General features: G+C 43.0%; 1 protein-coding gene across 1 annotated transcript in view; it reads right to left on the reverse strand.

Annotated features, from left to right (window-relative positions):
• The window catches only part of astn1 (astrotactin 1), a gene marked incomplete at both ends in the record, with an annotated part of 181,898 nt that overhangs the window by 49,544 nt on the left and 110,006 nt on the right, over positions 1-22,348 (reverse strand). Inside the window, 3 exons of the mRNA XM_080838023.1 lie at positions 10,648-10,836; positions 12,516-12,620; positions 22,148-22,275. Coding sequence (XP_080694149.1) covers positions 10,648-10,836; positions 12,516-12,620; positions 22,148-22,275 — 422 coding nt within the window. The remainder of the gene's footprint in view (positions 1-10,647; positions 10,837-12,515; positions 12,621-22,147; positions 22,276-22,348) is intronic.

Genomic DNA, 22,348 nt, shown 5'->3' on the forward strand with positions numbered 1-22,348 from the left:
AAAAATCAATTTACACAGACGAAGCATTAAACCAACAGCTCATAGATCAGTGTCAGCCAATCAGAGCGCTGGATTGCGTTGATAAGGCATTCCTCAAAGTAGCCGTGGTCTTGATGAAAAGCCTGAAGCGCAGCTCTCATCACTCTTCATTTACGCCGCCTCAGAAGCCACACAGACCAGTTCACAGTGCCACGCAGGATCACTTCCCTATGCATGGAAGCGCAACACAACAACAACATAGAATGCTCTGCAGAAACAGACACGCCAAGACACAAACAAACACATTCAGAAGCACAAAGGAATTCAAACCTGTAAGCACACACACACACAAACACACACACACACACACACACACACACACACACACACACACACACACACACACACACACACACACACACACACACACACACACACACACACACACACACACACACACACACACACATCTGACTCTCAGCCATACACACAAGAATAATTCTCCCAACATGCCCTATTTCTTTGTCTTGGTTAGTATTTGTTTTTAGATGCCATGCCATTTTATGACCTGGGAAGCCTTTGCTTAACAGAGGCATCGGTGCAGTTGCATTCCCTCCCATTCTACTACACTAAGCATTTCCACAAGATATGATGTTAAATTCAATAACAGAAAAAAAAAAAATAAGTCCAGAATCTGCGGGCAAATGCGATGGAGTTCTATTTGAAAATGCGAGCATTGATTACCAAAACAACAAAATCAATTACATTATGCAAAGTGGATTGGATATGCCACAGAATTGCATTCCAACATTCTAACCATGGCTGGGAAAATATTCCAGAATCGGGTTATGATTGCTATACAGTGCTGTTATACAGCTGAAAGTCAATTTGACTTTCTTTGAGTGGGAATGCAATGGAGTCATTAAAACACCTATATAAATCAGAGGGTTAATGTTCCAGGCTGAGATAAAAGCTCTCTGCTGAGACACTAGGATTCTAAAATCCATAAAGACATTTTATACAACTATAGGACCAAACAATCTGCCCATCCTCTGAAATGTAATGCAAGTTTAAATGACCTGTACCCGTACTTAATATTACTGTGACTATCTTCGTTGCTATTCATTAAAACATATTTTTTCCACTGTTAGCAAATTCAAATTCATGGAGGCATTGTCAATGTGTGTTCATTTATGTAAACAAGAAGGATATGATACAATAAAAAGCTGAGTCCCCTTAAAATCCCCTGGATCAAAAGAGGCCAATGATGCATGATGTAGGCCTAGCGTGATCAGTAATTAAACCAGACTGAGGCGCAAGGAGAGATTACTGGGCTGTGAGCTGTAACACTTCTGAGAGAAGCCTGAGGAAGATGATGGATGTGAGCCCAAGGCCTTTTCCAAAACCATAGACTTTGTAGATATGGGCCTCAAACACAGCTCTGATGGCTCTGTAGAGAGGATGCTATTTGTGTCACAAGACCTCATTAAATGCTGCTGAAGAGTTTCTCGTGAGTTCAGGAAATCTCCTTCAAAATGCTTTCATTTTTTATGAGACGCCAAATGCAGCAGAGGAACCCCCCCACCCCCCTTTTTTTTTTTGCAGATCCCAAAAAAGGGCTTAATCAAGCAGTAATATTTTGCATTAGCGGTAAAGATATGGTTCAGAAGGAAAATCAGTTTAGCTCATTTTTTTTTCTACAGCTATAATAAAAAGGGAGTCAACCACAGAGACTGATAGACGAGAGTGAGAAAAAGAGCGACAGAGAGAGAGAGAGAGAAAGAGAAAAAAGGAATGAGAAGCAGAAAAGAGAATGCAATCCAGAAATACACAGGCTGCCAGATTCAGTACCAAGGACAAGACTACTCTGTTCTCATGTCTGTCTATTGCAAGTCCAGGGGGTGTAAGGAGACCATGCCCCTTCTCTGAAGGACAGGAAGACCGGTGCATTACTCCAAATTACCTCTGGACAAAGGAGAAGACCTCAGACTAATGCTTGCCATACTAACCTGCCTTCCTCCCTTGTGGTGCGACTAACAAGATCAACAGGGAAATGGAGACGTTGAGAAATTTCTCTCGGTTTGAAATAAATTTAGCACGGTTTCCATTTGAGACTGACCTCAAAACACTCCTTATCATTCTGAACTGCAAGTTGGCCTTTTTTTCATTGAAGAAGAACTGACAAACTGATGAGCAATGGTTATACCAAAGAGCCACAAAGGCAATGTTTAAAACAAGACACGCTTCAGACATAATTAAAATGGATTGGCTGAGAACTTTGACTACCATTTGCCTGCCTTTAAATATCTCACTGAGGCCAAGAAGCCATGTAAATTGTAAACATCAGAGAGATAGTATACTTTACATATCTTCAAGCCTAGCCAGTAAAAATGATGTTGGCATCCTCTTCTATAAAGCTGTGCAACTGCTGCATTGGAGATATGAGGACCTAAGGCAGCGTAGTGCTGAGTAGTGTAGATCCGTATTACGCAGCCATGACATGGATACCAGATTAAATATGTGCATACTGCATATTTAACCCAATACATTCAGCAAGATGAGCTGAAAGATACCTTTGGAAAAAAATACATTTTGGTGGACCAACAACCGTGGTTTGAGAGTTTAGTTTTTGCATTTGCACAGCCAAGGCATTTTGACAACTAAGACAGCCTGACAAAATGTGAATCAGTGATCAAGACTCCAAGAGTTACCCGTCATTTCAGGTTGTGGCAAGTGATGACATGGTGCCATTGTGTGAATAAAGACGAAGAAACTGACAGAACCAAAAATCCATGAAAATGTGCATATTGGCAGGTTGTTAGTGCAAAATCACATATCGCAAAACAAAGTCATTTTAATTTCAATATAAACCAACCCATCATAATAATTTACTTTGCAAAATCACTGTTAAAATGAGGATAGGTTGTTTTGTATTTCATTAAACTGCAAATAGGAATCTTTATCATTATGTATAAAAAGTCATCAAAAACCTACATGACTAATCTGTGTAAATGCCCATTAATGGCTTAAAGTCATATGCATCAACAAATGAGAACTGGCACGTCAACGCCAATAGCAATGACAAAATTACCTCACTATTCATTATCAATGGATGAGGTTTTCTCATGATCCTTAAGAAAGCTATCTTTGCTCTTACATTATTTCTACATCTTCCTTTCAGTGTCATACAAACATGCGTTGTTAATAGCTACTAACTCTAACCTGAAACCTAAAAAAGTTCACAGCGCTTAATCACTCAGTACAAAGTGGCTACATTTACCATAAAGTGGGCTCCAATCATAACGTAGTTTTCAAGTTCCACAAAAAAAGCCCTGAGCGAGAGACAAAAAACCCGTCTCACATTTTATAATATTCCTGTGTCTTACTTGTAATGCAGAGGTTATTTATGTTTGACAAGTGTGATGCAGACCCTTCTCCACCCACCTTCCTTCTGCTGTATTTTCCTTAATGATGACATATTCCTCAGTCATCTGCCTCTCTCTCTCTCTCTCTCTCTCGCTCTCTCTCTTTCTCTGTCTCTCTCTCACACACAGTCTCTCCTTCTCTCTTTCTCTCGTTCTGTCTCACACAGGACATGTATCAGCCCCTTCTCTGCAGGCTTCAGAGCACATGGGAGAGCCAGAGGTGGCTCAAGATGGGGCCCAGGCACGGCATGTTTAAATGCAGCCCAGAGCCTGTGGTGGCTGGGGCCAAAGGGAGCAGGACTCCATTTTCAATTTCTCTCCTCTTCTCGCTTCTCCTTCGCTCTCCTTTCACCTCCCATCTCCTTTTCTCTCCTCCCTTCTTCTCCCCACTCATTCCATCTCCTCTCCTCTCCTTCCCCACTCCCCTCCATGCCAGCATCATATCAGGCTTAAGAAATATCCACTGTCTCTTTAGACTCTCTGTGACCTTAATTCAAGCCTGGAGCAAAGGAGGGCAAGCCACTCTGTTTTCACCTCTCCCTCTCAGCTCGCTCACTCCTGTATGATATCTCTCTCACTGTCTCTCTCTCTCTCTTTCCCCCATCTTTCCTCAGGTGAGCACATCCAGCACAGCAGCTCTGTCCTGCTCAGACATAACCCTGTGACCCTGCTGTCAGGAGAGCCATGTAAGAGAGGGGAGAATGAGGGGAGAGAAGGAGAAGGGGGAGTTTCTACAACAGAGGTAATGCAGCCATGGTCTCCTTCGGAGAGAGAGGGCTATGTACAGCTTTGTGGTTTTGAATGTTTTTGTTTATGTGTCTATTCGACAATGTTAAGTTTAGTTGTGCAAATTCCATCCACAGCCACCAAGATCTTCTGATCATAGGATTACAGCGTAACCAGGCCGTTACGAGTCATTTTCCAGATTTTCATTTCCACAATATACCAGAGGAGATAGCAGGACACCAGGCTCTCTGCAGAGCATTTTGCTAGGATTGAAACACAGACTCCACTAAGCGCAAGGGAGAGGGTTATTCAGTAACAACTAGTGCACAAATACCAGAAACATAGGCACTGTTCTTCTGATTTGGAGGACCCATTTACCTTCCGTTGTTACAGTCGCAGCTGTTCACACATGTTCACACCAGAAGCTATATTGTTTCTGCACTGGCTATGAGGTGAAAGCAGTGGAGAGAACCACCAGCTACCAGCCACCAGCCTCCGAGCGCTGGACCCAAGGAAAGCTGCCGGCCCTGATAGCGTGACAGCAATGGTGTTGAAAAAAGGTGCAGAGCTGCTCTCCGAGGTCCTCCCAAGGATCTTCAACATGTCTAAATCCATCATCCCACATTGCCTGAAGTCTGCCGCCGTCATTCCACTGCTGAGAAAGACTTTCATCAGTGTCCTCAATGACTACCCTCCAGTCACACTTACGCCGGTCATGATGAAGTGGATTGCGAGGCTGATCGAGAGGCAGCACATGAAAAGCCAGCCTTCCACCCACCTCCAGCCCATACCAGTTTGCATACAGAGCGAATAGTTCTACAGAAGACGCTATCATCACTGCTCTTCGCACTGCACTAACCCACCTGGAGCACTAGGGGAGCTATGTGAGAATGCTTTTAATAGTCTTCAGTTCCGTCATCCCTTCCGGAACCATCACTAATCTTACTGACTTTCCCAACCCACCTGACGCTATCGTCACTGCTCTTGGCACTGCACTGACCCACCTTGAACACTAGGGGAGCTATGTGAGGATGCTTTTCCAGACTCATCACTAATCTTACTGACTTAGGACTTTACCGACCCACCTCTCACTGGATCAAGGACTTTCCAACTAACCGCCTCCAGACTCTTAGACTAGGCCCCCACCTCTACACCACCCTTACACTCAACACCGGTGCCCCACAGGCCGGTGTTATGAGCCCCCTTCTCTACGCCCTCCACACTCACGACTGTGCTCCCACCCATCCCACCAACACCATCATCAAGTTTGTGGACTGTGGTTGGACTTATTTCAGGAGGAGAAGAGATAGCCTACAGGGAGGAAGTTCAGTGAAGACCCTGATCAATTATACATCAACAAGCAGAGCCGGTTCAGACCTCCATAGGGCCCTAGGCAAAATTCTGCCAAGGGGCCCTCCTAACTGAACCCCCAAAATGTTCACAAAAACACAAAGACCTAAAAATCTTTAAAAGGCAGCCTATTTACAATCAACAGTTAATTTACCAGCTCCCATGCTAACATGAAAACACACACATTGGTTGTAACTTTCAAATCTTCAATGGTCCAGTACAAAATATGCCAAGGTTCTCAGAAGCAACTATTTGTTATAGAAAGACTACAAACTCTGAATCACTTGTGTTGGAATTAAAACCATTTTATTTAGCAGATCCATATTGTCCGTTTTCTGTTGAAGTGGTTGCTAGGCAAACAAATTGAGTCGTGAGAAGACTTGAGCTTAACAAAACGGCATGTTTTTGATTTACAATGACCGTGTCTTTATAAAATGAAAGGAGAGTAAAATGCCATAATAAACAACGTACTAACCTCGAAACATCAAACCAATACTTCAAGCAACAGTTTGATATTTCTCGGTATGATCTCACTCTATTAATAAGTGTTTATTATTGTCATAATATTTCACGAAATAAATCGTATCTGCGTCTATATTTGCCTGTGGGCTATCCAAGCAAACAAACTTCAATCTTAGTCAATATGTATCCATTACTTTCCATTTTGTTAAGTGCAATTGTAACTATACAAGGCTACAACTAAAATGATAGAAGCTAGCAAGACGCACACAGAGACCGGGGATCCCCAAGGGCTCACCGCCCTGTTGATGTAGGTCTAACACGGACTGTCCCTCCCTCTCTCCCACCAGGAGAGGAGAGTTAAAGGCTTTACCTGACTGCTGGTCCCGCAGTTCATTTTCAAGTTCCTTCCTCTTCCTTTTTTCATTCCCCGAGGGATAGCGCCGCTTCATCTTTCTACACTGATGATGCAATGATGCGCATGGCTATCTGACGTCCGCGACGGACAGTTACGTTGTCACGTTTTTTTTTTTCCCCACGGGGCTTTTATTAAATAATACATTTGCGGGGCCCTACGCAACGTGCGTAGTGTGCGTGTTGAAAGAACCGGTACTGTCAACAAGGACTGTGTGGAACGGGTCCCTGTTTGCAGTTTTCTCTGTATGCACATCGCTGAAGATTTCTCCTGGACCACCAACACCACCACAGAAATCAGTCTCTACTTTCTGAGGATCCTCAGGGACAACTACCGGCAGGAGAAGCTGCTCCATTGAGAATGTGCTGACGTAATGTATCTCTGTGTGGTATACCGGCTGCTCAGCAGTGCACAGGAGAGCCCTTCAGAGGGTCATCAACACCGCACAGAAGATTACCTCCTGCACACTACCCTCTTTGGAGGACTTATTTAGCTCCCACTACCTCAGTAGAGCAGCCAACACACACAAAAGACCTTTCTGACCTTCTACCCTATGGTACTGTAGATGCTTCAGGTGCATCATATCATGCTTCAGCTTCTCACAGAGCCATATGAGAGCTGAACACAGCCAAACACTGACTGTTTGGAACCTGTGTGATTATCTGCACTACAGTTACATTTATAGAACAGATGTTTACATTTCCAGCAGCAGCTTTGTATGTATATATATTCCTAACTACACTCCATGTACGTAGGGCATTCAGAAAATGTGCAATATCTTCAAGTGCACTCTCTTAGCTGCTTTTTTATCGTCTCGTATTATTTTATATCTTCTTCATTTACAGGATACAGTATAAATATACAGTACAAAACACATTTTCTTACTTACTCTATTTTCACCTGCTGTTTGTTATGTGTGAGTGCAGGATCAGAATCCATACTCAAATCTGTTGACAATAAGGGAATCTATCTACCCTTTTGTCTGATGGATTTTTTTGGTTACTGCCTTTATGTAAACTCATTTCAAATAAACCGATGCAAATTTCTGTTGAGAAACCATGTTTCTGAAGTGGAATAGTCTCACGAGACAGATCCCTAAAGAGTAATGTACACTCAGACATATCCAGAGCACTCAGCTATGAAACTGTCTCACTGATCAGAGAGGACAACCTGAGATGAGGAACTACAACTATCTGTACAATAACGACAAACCTCTCCCATGAATTCAAATGACACAGGGAACAAATGACAAAGTCCCAGTCAGCAGACAGATTCTCACTTATTGCATCGCATAAAGAAAAGATCAACACATACAATATTTACACTAATAAATCACCCCCCCCAAAAAAAAAATTGATGCAGCACTTGGTGCAGTTTCATTTTAAACAAGCTCTAAAAAAAACACTGTGACCAGCAACTACCTGGTGCATTCCTACACCATTCTCAAGTTGGTTTTTGTTTCACTGTCTTTCATAACAGGTGACTAAGTAGCCATTATTCTTCATTAGCCTATCTGCTGTTTTTCTCAACAAGAGACACCAGGTCACCATCTTATGTAATGGCTGGACACTGTTCTTATGGCTCGTTTGTATACAATTGCATGGGAGTGTGGGAGATGTCATTAGAAACAGCAAAGGTCACCACGCTCTAAAACAAGCTTTGTGTGATATTTAAAATTGAACTGAGGCCATACAGAATTAATTTCACAGACGCTTTCGCAGTTTCACAGTCTCCCAAACTTTGCAAACCTCCCTTCTTGCCAGCTGAAAAAATCAGAGGGCTGACATAAACTTTGACTAAAGACTTGGGTAAGGTTTGTCATTCACTCATAAACATTAGTAAGATAATGATCACTGAAGGTCTTCTGCCACAATTTGCATGATCCAATTACATAAGCAACTGAACACTAGTCCCCCTCCGTTGTTAGCAGATACTTCACTTTCTTTTATATGCAAGCCAATCTGGCCAAAGAAATGTCTTCTGTGTGTTACTCTCATTTTAATGGGCTGTGTTAGCATAATTTTAAGTCTTTTGACCATGCATTAGTCAACAGTTTTCATTACATCCGTCTAGATATCCAGATTAACATGCATAAATCACCAGCGGGCATTTCCAAAATGCAAAAGTTATTAGCCGACACACACGCGCCAGGCCCAGTGGGGCTCTTGTATTTTGGGGTGTGTATGCGTACATGGATCACCAAACTCTCCTGTGGTCTCATTATCCATACCCACAGAGCAGGACCTTTCACCAAGACACTGGAGAAATTCCTGTCACTTCAGTATTCTGTGGACACAGCTATTTCACATCTGTCTCTGGACCTGAGTGTGAATGGCGCACAGCGATGCCTGTCCATAATTCAAGATTTGGAAACTTCACCTGTCACAGACTGATGCAACATGACAGATACAACAACATATTTGCCCAAGGTCCATCCATTGCAGTCTGTGCATTTAATAATGTAATTGTGGCACATGGCCATGGCAAGAGACTGAAGCACACAATGAAGAGTAATGGCAATCTCAGGTAGGCTGGGAAAACTCTATCATTTCAGAGCATTCATCAGAGCCAGCGCACATTCCAGTGAAATGTGAGGCGTGCTGCCCTTGGACGGCGGGAGAGTGGTCGATTCAGCCACAGGAAACAATGGGGCCGGGCTTACTGGACTGAAACGCTGGGAGCAGAGGGGTCATTACTTATCCGCCTCTGTCTAAGAGGAGAAAACAACAGTAACGTTAAAAGACGGATTGCTTAGAAGAGGCACATTTTCAGTAAACTGCACAACTGAAGAAATGGACTGAGGATTTAATATGAGAATGGATTGGACTGAGAATTTAGCGTGTTCCATCAGCACGAGATCTGATAAAGCGGAACTGAACCTCTTAACAATGGAATAATTGGTAGGTTAGCGTGAGCTCCACCCGTGTCACTGTTAACAGCAACAAAAAGCAAGGCAAACGTTCTGGCTGATATCAGAACATATGATGTGTGGCAGCTTGGCACAGCATGCATGTGGAAGGTAAATTCCCATCCCTATTCCCATTCTCACCTAAAGAAGCACTTTCTTTTCCTCTCTATTGGCACCTTAACCTCTAGCCCGCCTGTGCAGTCACACCTCATAAGGGAAGCGAGATTGGTGACTAGCAGGTATTTGATGTGATAAAAAGAGTCCCGTGGGGAGCTGGTCTTTCATTTCAAGTCATGCGACCACATCTCTGCACCTTGGAAATGAAAATCAACTGAAATCATCAAGGCAACGTGATGCAAAAGATCTTTGAGTTTTCTCATCTTTTGACTACTGTTGTTGACTTTACTATGGTTCACAAGTTTAGACAAGAGTTCTGATCATTTGGATCTGGGCAGGCCTGACACTGCTTAGCTGCTGAGATCGGATAAGTGTGGGTGTGCTCAGTGTGTGTATCACCTTCATAAATCACAAGGCATGATGGGACTTAAAGCTGCAGTCCACAAATCTTTTTAAAGGTTGCTGATATTTTAGCTCAACAGACAATCAAATGAGACTCCTCCCTTCCGTGCTGCTAGAAGCACCGTGTAAATTGGCTTGGGTTGTTTACGGCTCAGACCGAGCCATTACGTTTGTTTCCCAGTTACAGACTGTGTATGAACATTGAGCAGACAGCTAGAGGACCACGAGGAGCAAGTCACTGAATCTGACAAATCGTCACTTAGCGCTGTGATGTTTAGCTGTTTTGTCCTGACCTTGTTTGTCGCAGGCAGCCTGCTCTGCTTCTAACTACGGCGCAAAAAAAAATGAGAGGCAACTGGCCCAGATTTGCCGTCAGCTGACCAGCCGAGTCTGCCCCTGACATCTGTGCAGGGGGCCCCATCTCTCGTCTCCTCTGCTCTTCTGTACCTGCTGAACAGCTGTGGCAGGCCTCCCCAGGGACACGTGTTGTCTCAGGCTGCCGTTCCCAGTGTACAAACATAGCACACATGTGCAAAACAGCATTTCAAGCCGTGGCACATGGAAGCACACAGAGCAGAATGTTGTCAAGATGGGTGGTGAGGTGTGTGTGTGTGTGCGTGTGTGTGTGTGTGTGTGTGTGTGTGTGTGTGTGTGTGTGTGTGTGTGTTGAGGGGGTTTGGGAGGGAGTAGACTCTTTGTTGTTCAAAACACTTTTGGAGTCATTTTTATCAGAACTTCTGTAATAACAAGCTGTCGAAAACACAACCAAAATCTGAAAATCTACCACCATTATTGCACCTTAACAATGATGCTTTCTCTTGTCTAGCATGGACAATCTTGCATTCAAAATCTTTTTCTCCCTTTACCTTTGCTGATGTCCTGGTACTCTAGCCAAAGCTGCCTTTGGACCTGTTTGTTGGGGTACCAGATGGTGCAGGACTCCTCGAACCCATAGACAGCTTCCTGGATGAATTGATTCCCAAACTCCTTCAGGATGGAAACAAAGTCGCTGCGTAGAGTGGCTCCGTCCAGCGAGTGAATGGCCGAACTAAAAGCTAGAGCCAGAGAGAGATTGTCAGACGGTGGAAAGCAGGCTTTTTCTGCCAAAGCGACAGAACAGAACTTTATTGGCAAGGGCATAAAACTGGAGTGAGCAGCACTGGAAAATAGACCGTGACATTAAAGTTTACATTCCATTTTACAGGTTTGATACAAAAAAAGTGAAAAACCAACAGCATAAATTATCAAACACCCCACCATAGAACAAAAAAATGTACTTTATGTTTGCTATATTATGCAATTTGCAAGATCTAACATTGCTTGGACAGATGGTTATATGCTAAACTGCATACCTCTCTAAGATACAATGACAAGACATATGGAAGTAAAGGATAATTCTAAATAGACCACATCTATTATCTACTTGTATTCACATCTTGGCCAGTTAGTTTGGTCTACACATATTCATACTCTATATAAACCTATGTACTTGCACACTAGTGTTTTTTTTCATATTTGTATTTTTGTATATATTTATATCTTTGGAAAACCCTGGACATGCTGCAGAGTGTATTAAAGTGTTCCATTATCAGAGGAGAGCTCTGACATTAATATCCCGCCTCCGCTGACCCCCACCCCCATGCCTGTTCTGCACTGCAACCCTAAAGAGAGACGCATGCACAAAACAACTCTTCATGAAAAATGGTGCTTTGATATCAAGGCTAAGGATCGGTAAACTCCTAGTTCTACTCTGCCACATGAAAAATGAAGACTTCAAATGCTAATAGGGAGGAAATGGCTGGAAATCCAGCGAGCAAATGATGATAGGAAAAGAATTGAATCCTAAAGCCCAATCCAATCATTTCTACTGAAGTAACATGGCTTTTAAGTCTGCATTTGGTGTGTGACATCCAATTCTGATGGACATTTCAGTCTACTGAGATAAAGGCAATAGGCAGTCTGAAGCAGTCTACATTTTCCAGTCTGGCACCTTATTTTAAAGGTCCTACTGCATGTAAACACAACACATTCAAGAAAATGTCTCTATTCTTCAGCATTATCTTCATTTCTCAAGGAAATGTCAATATAATAGCCTTTCCATTCAGTCGAATGTAGCATTCACTTACTGGCTAACAGCATTTCGAGGACTTCTCACCTTGAATCACTAAGATGTTGACACAATCACTAAGGGCCTTGGTAGACAATCTTAACAAGGAGTAATAACAGTGACTCTGGCATAGGATTCATAATAGAATGCACCTCTGAAACTGAGAGTGTGTGTAGCAATACAGACAAAAATGTAAAATATTATCTCAGACACATAACATAGCTCCATCAACGAAACCTTTGGAACAAGTTCAGTGAATAAAATTCGTACTGTCTTAGCAGGCTGACCCCAGAGTTCATGAGAATGTAGCCCTTCCCAAAAAAACTAAACAAAAAACAAAAAAAACATATCAGCGGCGACCTCATTTTATGACGACTATATGGCAGGTCTGGGAAAAGATTCAAAAAGCCACATGAGAATATCAGTCCAGCAGACCATAAAAAGAGACGGAGCACAGCCGTGCCCAGTGGTGCAAATTCAGGATGTCAGCCACAGGTCTAAAGTTCCTTTAAATGTCATCTGCCTCCCTCTCTTCGCTTGCCTTGTACACGCAGCCTGAACTAAAGCACCCTGCCGAGGAGCCAGCTCTGCGGGGGAAGAGAGGGAAAACTTCCCATAATGACTTACCTTGGGAGAGCACCCACTGATTCAGCTTGACGTGGTACAGGATGGATCTCAGTTTCCAGTGCTGAACAAGGGGATATCCAGAGACCTCACTGTAGTTCACCATTCCTGAAAGAGGAAACATATGTTGTTTTTAAAAACATAGCTTTAGCTTTGAATTAATAAAGCAGTGTGAATAAGACCTTTAAGGAGCTTTTTTGTAAAGATTAGTTTAATAGTTGTTAAGTAGCCTTAGGAACTGTCTGCATAATTACATCATTATCATAAATAAATGTATTACTGTCGTGTATTAAAATAAATCAAAAGACATTCTTAAGAGTAAGGGTATGTTCAGGTGAGAGGTTTATGCATTAAAACATGTAATTGTATTAATTCCCTCAATTAATAAACTGCCTGAATTTCTGTCGTACACTTGTGTGTGTGTAGTACACTGTACATTTAAAATGAAGTGAGACCGGTGAAAAAAGCAAAGTGCTGCAAATCTATAAATCTAAACATCTAAGATGTCTTTGACAACACATAGAGTAAATGAAATAGAGTGAAATATTCTCTACTCTCAATGGAGAGTACTAAAATCCCTTTGGCATCAGATATGTCCCAGCAAATAAACAACAAATAGATCAAGTGGTAATGCATCACCAGTACAGACATCAAACTATCAAGCGAGCACATCCCTTATACAACACAAAGTCCATGAAAGAAACAGTAATACCTCCCCAGCATCATTTGTTGTCATGATTAGCTTTATGACAAGAATCCTGCTAAACAAAAGCACCTATTTTCTCCTTGGCCTGATACTGGTGGACTCTGGCTGGTGCCTGTTATTCTTTGCCATTTGAGCATGTAATCACAAGCCAATACTGAATACCCCCAAACGTAATAAGTGACAGGTCACTCTGTTAGGGATAACGCATTATTAATGGCAGACAAAACATTATAAATGTGTGTGCAAATGAAATGCGCCGCGCCATGCATCATTCATCAACCCCATCTCTCTAACGGATGGGAGCCATCAGTATTGCGCCCGTGGTTGTGTTCCGAGTTAGAATCCCTCATATCACCGCGTACGTAGAGCCGAGGCTCAGCCATCAATCACCTCGTCTCCTATAGCAACTGTCAGCCACCCGCCGCTGCGAGAGGAATCGTAGCCATACATCAATCCCACCTATTTTCGTGTTTAACACATCAGGCGGATATCAACACCCAAAACATCACAGTGAAACACCACACAGGCCTGTGTTTCTTGGCCCATGACACAACAATGTGACAAATGTCGAATGAAAAAAGATTATGTTGAGAATGTGTCCCTGTTTATTTTTCCGATGTCAGACTGGGACGCATCCTGAGAACATGCCGACATGTTGCATTGGTTTACTTTAATGTCATGCATATCTAAGCCCATGTTGGCAACATGGAATGGCACACATTAAATGAGCAAAGCGCTATTTGGAACAAGCCCATATCTTGTGAGTAGGAGCTGTTTCATTTTCAGCAAACAAACAGACAAGTTCTCTCATGTAGGGCAAACAAATGCCTGTATACAAACACATTATTACACCTGCACTTATCAGATGATTGTCTGCATTCAAGATGCACAAGGAGCATAATAAAAATACGTTATTGAACTGCTACCACTCATGATTTTGTACAAAACAGCATTCCCCAAGAGCAGAAATAATGGCATGAAATCTCACTCAGCCCAAAACGCATCACCCTGGAGTACAATTGTAAATAGGGAACAAAACAACCCCCCCAGTTTTTATTTCATAAGATGACACAAATATCGTTCTTGCATAAGGCATATCAAGCAGTTTTGGGGAACATACCGTAGATGGTTTGTTTTTTCCTCTATGTGAACCCATCAAGTGGTTCAAAACAGCAACTCTCCTCATGGTAAGAAGTGCATTTTTCACACATTTAAAAAGAAAAAATAATAATTTGCATTGCATCTCCCTTCTACTACATCCTTTAAATACACCTCTGTGTGTGAGAGTGGCTAGCCACCTGAAACAAACGTGATGAATGAGGACCTAAATGCGCTGCTCATGCAGTATCCTAACCTCCAGCGATTCCTCCCTTATATTTGTCGAACTACCCCTCCGCCCTACCCCAGTGGAGAGGGCGCGACTCAGTGCAGCATGTGTCAGTTTTCAAATGAATAACAAGCCCGAAACACAGAGCGCACGGGCTGTATTCCTCTTTCTCTCCGCTAAAATCTTCTGCTTCAGAGGCCTTGTCTTCTCGTACCCCCCCCGGGGTGTGACGCTCTGCCACTGACTGACAGAATGATTAATTCGACCCAACTTCACATCACAAACATGAGTTCAGAGGCTCCAGTCACTTCTCTGGCCCCATGTGTCACGACTTTGGGTGGTGGCATCATTAACACAGAATGAACATATGCGGGATCCAGGATAAAAAAGAACAAGAGAAAATGAGAACGAAAGAAACAAAGGGGGGGGGGGGGGGGGGGAAGAAGGACCATGAAACCCTTGCAGACAAAGAACTACTCAAACATAAATGTGGTCACAGAGGCATGTATGTACTATGCACACAAACTTTACACACACACACACACACACACACACACACACACACACACACCACACACACACACTTATCTCTCTCGCTCTCATTTCCCCACACTCTCTCTCTCTCTCTCTCTCTCTCTCTCTCTCTCTCTCTCACACACACACACACTCTCAATCTCTACATGACAAGATGGCGGTCTAAGTATCAAACCGTAAGGCTTCCCACTCTCGCACACAAGGCAGTGCACACACTTGCTCCCAGCAGCCAAGGGATCCCCCAAAGAGCCCATAACTCACTGTGGCATGGCCAAATCCTGCTATTTAGAATCCTCTCCGTAGAAGATTCATGGCGACAACCACTAGTGGAAGCCATCTTATGGCTCATGAAACCCCATTAACAGCAAGACCTCATGTTCCATTTCACTCTTGGATGAGCTGAAGAATGGATGACTATGGGGAGAAAATGATGGAAAAGGGAGACTAACCTCAGCCTCTGCTGCTAATCTAATGGGAAGCCAGCGGTCAGACTGTCGGGACAACACCTCCTCTACACACTATCCAGAATGAGGGTTACTGTAAATGGAGATTAATTCTGGTTGACAGAATTACTATAAAAAAGGAGAGGGGAAATGGCAGCATGACCACTTTGTGAAACTATCTTTAATAGCACTTAAAACCTCTTTAAAACTTTTTTTTCCGATACGTCTGCATGCAAAAATGCTGCATATGTAATACTGTAGGTAGTATGACATTTACAGTCCCTATAGTAATAGCATTCTGTCCATGACTGTATGCTCTATGTAATTTGAACAGAGAACAACAATTAAGAGATGCATTATCTTATAAATTCATAGAGCAGGGATATTATAACATACAATAGAACAGACAAGAACTACTGGCGTTGTTGTTCTGCTCTGTGCTAGGGGCTACAAATTTCCTGAATCTCACATTCTGAGCCACTGCAGTTTCCTCAGGATGATTCCTGAATCAATGATCCGTGCCCTTCCAGACAACCATAATCATATTTTCTCAGATTGGCTAAAAGTGCACAGGCCAAGCCCCGTTCAGACTGCAGAGATCAGAGGAGACTATACACGTTGATAAGAGTGCACACAAAAACAAGGAACTTTTCGCCTACTCATTTTCACAAGGTTGTATTATTATTATAAGCCAATAGGGCACGATAACATATTCAAATCAGATTATTCTGAAAATATTCGAATCTATTTGCAAGTAAATGACAGAGGGCATAGTGTTGGAGTATAGGTTGTTGTCTATGCAATGATAGCAGGCCAAACCTGCTTCCCCTTTAAACATTATGGTTGATTATGGGCATCTCCGGGTTAAAGATGAGTGACCTTACAGAAGATTATTATAAATGATGTCCTTCGTGTCTCGACAACACACAATGTAGCACACTTAAAATAATGATTTGAAGCTATCAGTAAAGTGAGAGCACTTATACGTATCTTGGTTATCTACTGTTTGGTAATATGGCACGCAATGAAAAAGTACGATGTTTAGGGGCAACCCAAACTGATATCAATCACAGGAAGCACCAGTGGCAGATGGCCATGGGGGAGACGTCTCTGGCAAGGCCAAGGTGAATTTTTTTTATCCCCTGCAATGCTGAAGGAGGGATCACTCAACGGCCTCCCGGCAAAGCTCTCTGCTTTAACGGTCACTGGGCCATATGCTGCCATTTTAATTGAGAGGGACTTTGGGAGAGGGAGCCTGTGTAGCCACATGAATCACTGCCATTCACTTTCCGTCCGTGATCCACAGGACCTCGTCGGGGCGCCGCTGAGAGGCAGCGGGGGATGCGCCTGACACTGTAAATGGACAACTGTCCGTAACGAGATCGCAGCCCATAAATCAGGAAGGGAAGTGTGTCTCCCTGCAGGCCATTTTATTTTTGGTGTTCCAAAACCACAAAAAAAAAAAAAAAAAAAAAAACACTTGCTGGCTCAGCTGCAGTAGGTGTTCGTGCATGGAGCCAGGCATTGTCGAGGCCACCCCTTAAGGCTGGAAGGACCCATGCTGAGGCCCCCACTGTATTAATTATCACATCTAATGTTGTCAGCTAATTAATTGACGTTTACTGCAGGAAATGGCTCCAGCAATTCTACGCAATTAATCAGTGTCAAAGAATAAATTAAACCCCAAATGTGATTACCATTGAGGGCTGCTCCTAAAATTGAATTTTAATGGGGGCTGTGGTTTTTTGCATGTATGCCAGAAATTGAGGTCTACTGTCTTGCTGAAAATATGTATGTACTCCTCGTTATTGCAGAGTGAATTTATGCAGAGCAGCAGACAAACCACAGAACATAATGACCAGTCATATGACCACCATTAATCTATGAATTCCCAACATTTGTGAAAATGACATCAGTTTACTCATACCACAGAGCGGTCCATGGTGATGGAAACGCTCACATTTTGGCCGGTCCATGCACGCATGACTTTGCCTCAATCGAGACGGCCATTAACAGAGCAATTATCTCCCAAGCGAGGAAAGAAGTTCAGCTTGAGTAGTAAAACAAGTTATCTGGGCATGCAGGCCCGTAAACTCTAATTGCCCAGGAATCTAAACAATTAATTGTTTCTCCAGCTGACGTCCCATACTGGTAGTAGAGCATGGGGGGGAAGGGCAGAGTGGATGTTTAACAAGGTTTACCCAACTCCTGGGCAATTACTGCAGGCTTGCAAATTAAATGAAACATGTACAGCAGCAAATCATTTTTTCCCAGTCTAGTGAAATCTCAGTGAGGAAATGTATTTGTGAACAGGCCAATAGTAAACTGAAATCTATACAAGGCAAAAAAAATACTACAAAGGGAGGAGGCTAAGGCTGTAGAAACCCTTCCCAGACTGACAGTGCAGTCCTTTGAGAGCGCTAAATCCACTTCGCTCACAGAAGATGTTTGCTCTTGCTCTCAGACAGATGAGGTCAGGACTTGGGGAGAAAAAAAGACAGTGTTACTGAAAGGTAACTGTTAGAACAGCAACCATTCATTCGTCACAGTGTTCAAAGAGGGACAGAACAGGATGCTGAGAGAGCAGAGCGAGGGTAGAGTGACTTCTGCTCACCCCATGACCAGTAAATAGATGGGACATCTAACTGAGACTTGAGTAATGGCTGTTTCTTACCCTATACAATACACACATGCCTCAATTTGTCACTCCCATTGCAATACTCCATTATGCAAATACACCAATATGTCTCTATATACGTCTACGTTTTGGTAATGGCTGCTACTTATTTACCCAGTATGACATAAATGATATACTTTAAGGCATTAGGCTGCTAGGTAGCTGAATATGATTCCCAGAAGCGGTGACCTTCTGCAGATCTCCCAATTACTACTGGCTGTAATAAAATATAGATTTCCGCTGCCTCAGTGCTGCCACATGTGAAATTCCCAAGTGACCTGAGGCATTTGGAAGCCATCCCAAAGGGTTGACCATCACCGACATGTAATTATCAATCTTCCATTTTACAATAAAGCAATGATAATAGGCCACTGACCTTGGTGTTCTCTCTCACGTTCTCTCTCTATCCCTTTCTCTCTCTCACTCTCTCACACACACTCTCACACTTATTCTCTCTCTACAGTTTTTTTTTTACCTTATTTTATTTAGCATTCACAAGGTATTTTTCCATGTTCCTTCTGAATGAGCATATTATTGACAGTAAGTAAAGGATGCCAGCTCCATAACATGTCTCTGACCAATATCATGCAAGTCATTTTAAGGGTGTAAGTAGCCTACTTCTTTGAAACTTTGAAGTCTGTAGTCTACCTCACCTGCTCCTGAGCTTGAATCAAACATGATTCCCAATTGTTTCAGTTTGACAGAAACCGCTGCTTGGCGCTAAGTGTTGATTGGATTTACTGGATTATTATAAATCCAAACCCTGTCACTTTCATTGTATCCACTCAAGACCCAAATTTAGCTGACTCCTCAAGCGGAACTAATTCTACAGAAGTGTTAAAAGGAAAACGGCAAGGGAGGTCGCAGGGGCTCTCAACTTCTCCGCCTCCTCCACTGTATTTGATGATCACTGACTGCATCAGCGTCTGCGTCTGCACCACCAGAACTTCCTTCTGTTTTTGTCATGTTTTCCGACCAACCTTTTTGTACTATTCACCCGGTCAGATGTGGGGCCACAACATGATGATGTGTGGCTTTGTTGAAATGCCATTTCCCTCAAAGACTAGCAATTGTTAAACTGCAAATATACTTTCCCTCCTTTTGAAGCCTCCGGGCTTGATCCACTAAGAGCACCATGCGCCAAACCCCCCCTTTCTTCATCCCAGCAGGAAATCTGCTTAGCGACTCGGGGCTCTACCTGCTTCCCAATTAAATCAAGATGTATTTGCCTTTCAAAAGCCTCTCCTCCCTCTCTCCCTTCCCCGTTGGAATAATTGATGGAACCCTCTTGCCTATGATGAATGGCTTCCAACCCGAAGATGAAGAGGAAGATGAATGCGCCGCCCTGAGAGGGCTGGTCGACGAAGGCTCGAGGAGTGCTGACACAGTGACAAATACACTGACCGTGGCACCAACCTCCCCAAATCAGCAAGGGAGGGTGGCAAGCGGCCGCGACAGCTCCCGCAACTTCGCCCCACGACTTGGCTCACCGTGAGACTGTCTCACACCCAATTACCTGGGCTGGCAGCTAATTTCAGCTCAGGTGTTTTCCTTTGGCTGCTGTGCTGAGATATTCAAAGAAGCTGCCTGCATTGCACTGACACATTAAGGACACGCAACAGAAAATTGGGGCAGTTTAAAGAGAAGCTATGCAAAATGAGAGGAGAGAAATTAGATGGAAACAGCTTCTAGTGAAAATGAGATGCCAGTATTGTTTTGCGATCAGTGTCTGATTGTCTGAGTGTCTGTTGGTCAAAGCATCAGTGGGTCACGTTAAATAGAATAAAAGAATAGCCCAAGCCAGACCTTAGGTAAAATGTCATAAAAACACATTCTTATGATTAATTTGCCATATTTGCCACATGATGTTTTTGCCATATTTGTGAGTAATTATCGTTATTCTAAACATTTTTCATTCAGTGTGAGTTATGTCCAAATGAAAAAAGATGACCAGAAGCCCAGTGGTCCTGTGGCCTCTGCTCTGATATAATTAAATGCGGAGCTGTGAAAAACATGACTAATGAGCGTTGTTTACCAGGGCCATTAGTACTGGTTGCGTAACATGAGTAGCATCAGGTGCAGGGGCTGTGAGGCTCTGTGGCCTGCCACCTGCTTCGCCCCAAAGCCTTTGCCGCTGTGGGTAAACAAAGGTCTCCAGCCAGGCCTGTGTGGTTGACTGAAAGTCCAGATTACACAAATAAATCTCCTTTTCAAAATACCCAATAAGGCTAGAGCAAGGGCTCACCTGGTACCTTACCCTAACATCTGCGGTGATTGGCAATTATTTTAACCATAACTGTGGATATGAGTGAAATGGGCCACCTGTATTCCTGGTAATGGGGGGTCTGAACCTTACAAACGGTTTGTCTAATGCTTTGCATTAGTATTACAGACATTTCAGAATCAGTTCCAAATGTGTGACAGATCAGGAAAAGGTCAATTTAACCATTCAATGGGACGGTTACCTTGGTGATGACTGACAAAACCCTCGATGTTGGAGTCTCAAAGTGCCACCAGTGATCAAAAAGCATATCAAGCATGATTTCCATTTCTTGAATCACATGATTGGTCTAAAGCAGTAGTAGTAGGGATAGGCGCGCTCTACTTCAAAAAAATATAAATGCGTTTTCGGGTGCGAGTAAAAGAATGTTAACTATGAGTAGAATAAAAAGCAGTATCAGCCACCGACAGGGTACACAGACATCAAAACAGAAAAAAAATCTTCACCCACGTAGAAAGGGACAAAAACATTCACACGCTCAAGGTCCTCAGCACTTGGAAGCCACAGTTATTTGGCACATTAGCAAGGACATCAGGTTGACCCTCTTCTGCATTGTGTGTCTTAAGTGTTTGGAGCGTGCAGCACTTGCACAAAGGCCGGTTGAAGACAGGATTCAGATTGGTTGGCTAATGAATCTTGACAGGAGCGGCGCTATCTAGAAACACCCCCTTCGTCCTGATGAAAAATGATTTTGCTAATATCCTTTCTGTTTTCGTCTAGTTCATTATTTACTTGGTTGATCTGGCAGACACTGCGCGGGTGAAGCGGAAGAGGCGAATGTGGATCGCATGACAGCCAAGAAAACAAGTTGAGAGGAAAGGTGCTGTGGGGCACTCCGAATATTGAAGACTTTCTTTTTTTTCAGAGATCAGGCTAAGCTGGTGTTTTGTTATGTCCCGTTGTTGTTGTTGTTGTTGTTTGTGAGAGATAAAACAAAGCGGTTTGATGCTGATGAGAACAGAAAAACTCGTAATATCCTGAGAGGAGACTTTGACAGCTTGGTCTGTTGTTTATGACAATGTTAGATTCCTTTGTAGACATCCAAATATTTCATGCCATTAAAAACAACGGATCTCTGTGAAACTGCATTATCTTTGGGGATAAGCGTCAGAGCAGCAAACAACACTGCTGCCCATTACTGCAGCAAGACTGAATCTCTGTCTAAACCACATGACAACCACCCAAGCCTGCTGAGCTCAAAACCTTAGAGCACCCCCCTGCTGTTTTTAATATTCTTGCACATGGTCCTACAATCTGAAGATGATCTGCCTGGGAATGTCTGTTCCAAAAACAGAGATTAGGTCCAGTCTATTAGCAAGCCATGTTACAATGAAACTCATCCATGGTAACACTGGTTTAAAAACATTTTTCTTTTTTTTCTTACCACAGAACACTTTCATGAGAACAACTTCCTACAGTAGCCAATGACATACATTTACATTTTCCTGAATGTTAATTTGTTTACCTTAAATGAATTAAATGTCACGGCCTGATGCCTATGCCTGGATGTCAATGTCATTTGTAAATTCATAAATGTTTAATGTAAACCCCTCACCATAAGTGTCAATAGGCCCTGGCATTCTCCTGCCACACACAATAATAATGCAGCTAGCTTGGTACAAGGCCATGGAGAGCTGCATGACAGAGTCTCCATTTGATTTCCATACCGGTCAAGTATTCAGGGTCGGGCACAGGGTCTGATAACTCCTCGTGGCACTGGACCTCAGTTGGGATGGATGCCACCACCATGCCATCTGGGAGCTGCTGTTCGATGCCTCGAGCAAAGTTCTTCTGTCTAGATTCACACACACAGAGAGAGAAAGAGAGAGAGAGAGAGAGATAGAGAAAGAGAGAGAGAGAGAGAGAAA

Source organism: Sprattus sprattus, assembly GCF_963457725.1.
Source record: "Sprattus sprattus genome assembly, chromosome: 4".
NCBI classification, from domain to species: domain Eukaryota; kingdom Metazoa; phylum Chordata; class Actinopteri; order Clupeiformes; family Clupeidae; genus Sprattus; species Sprattus sprattus.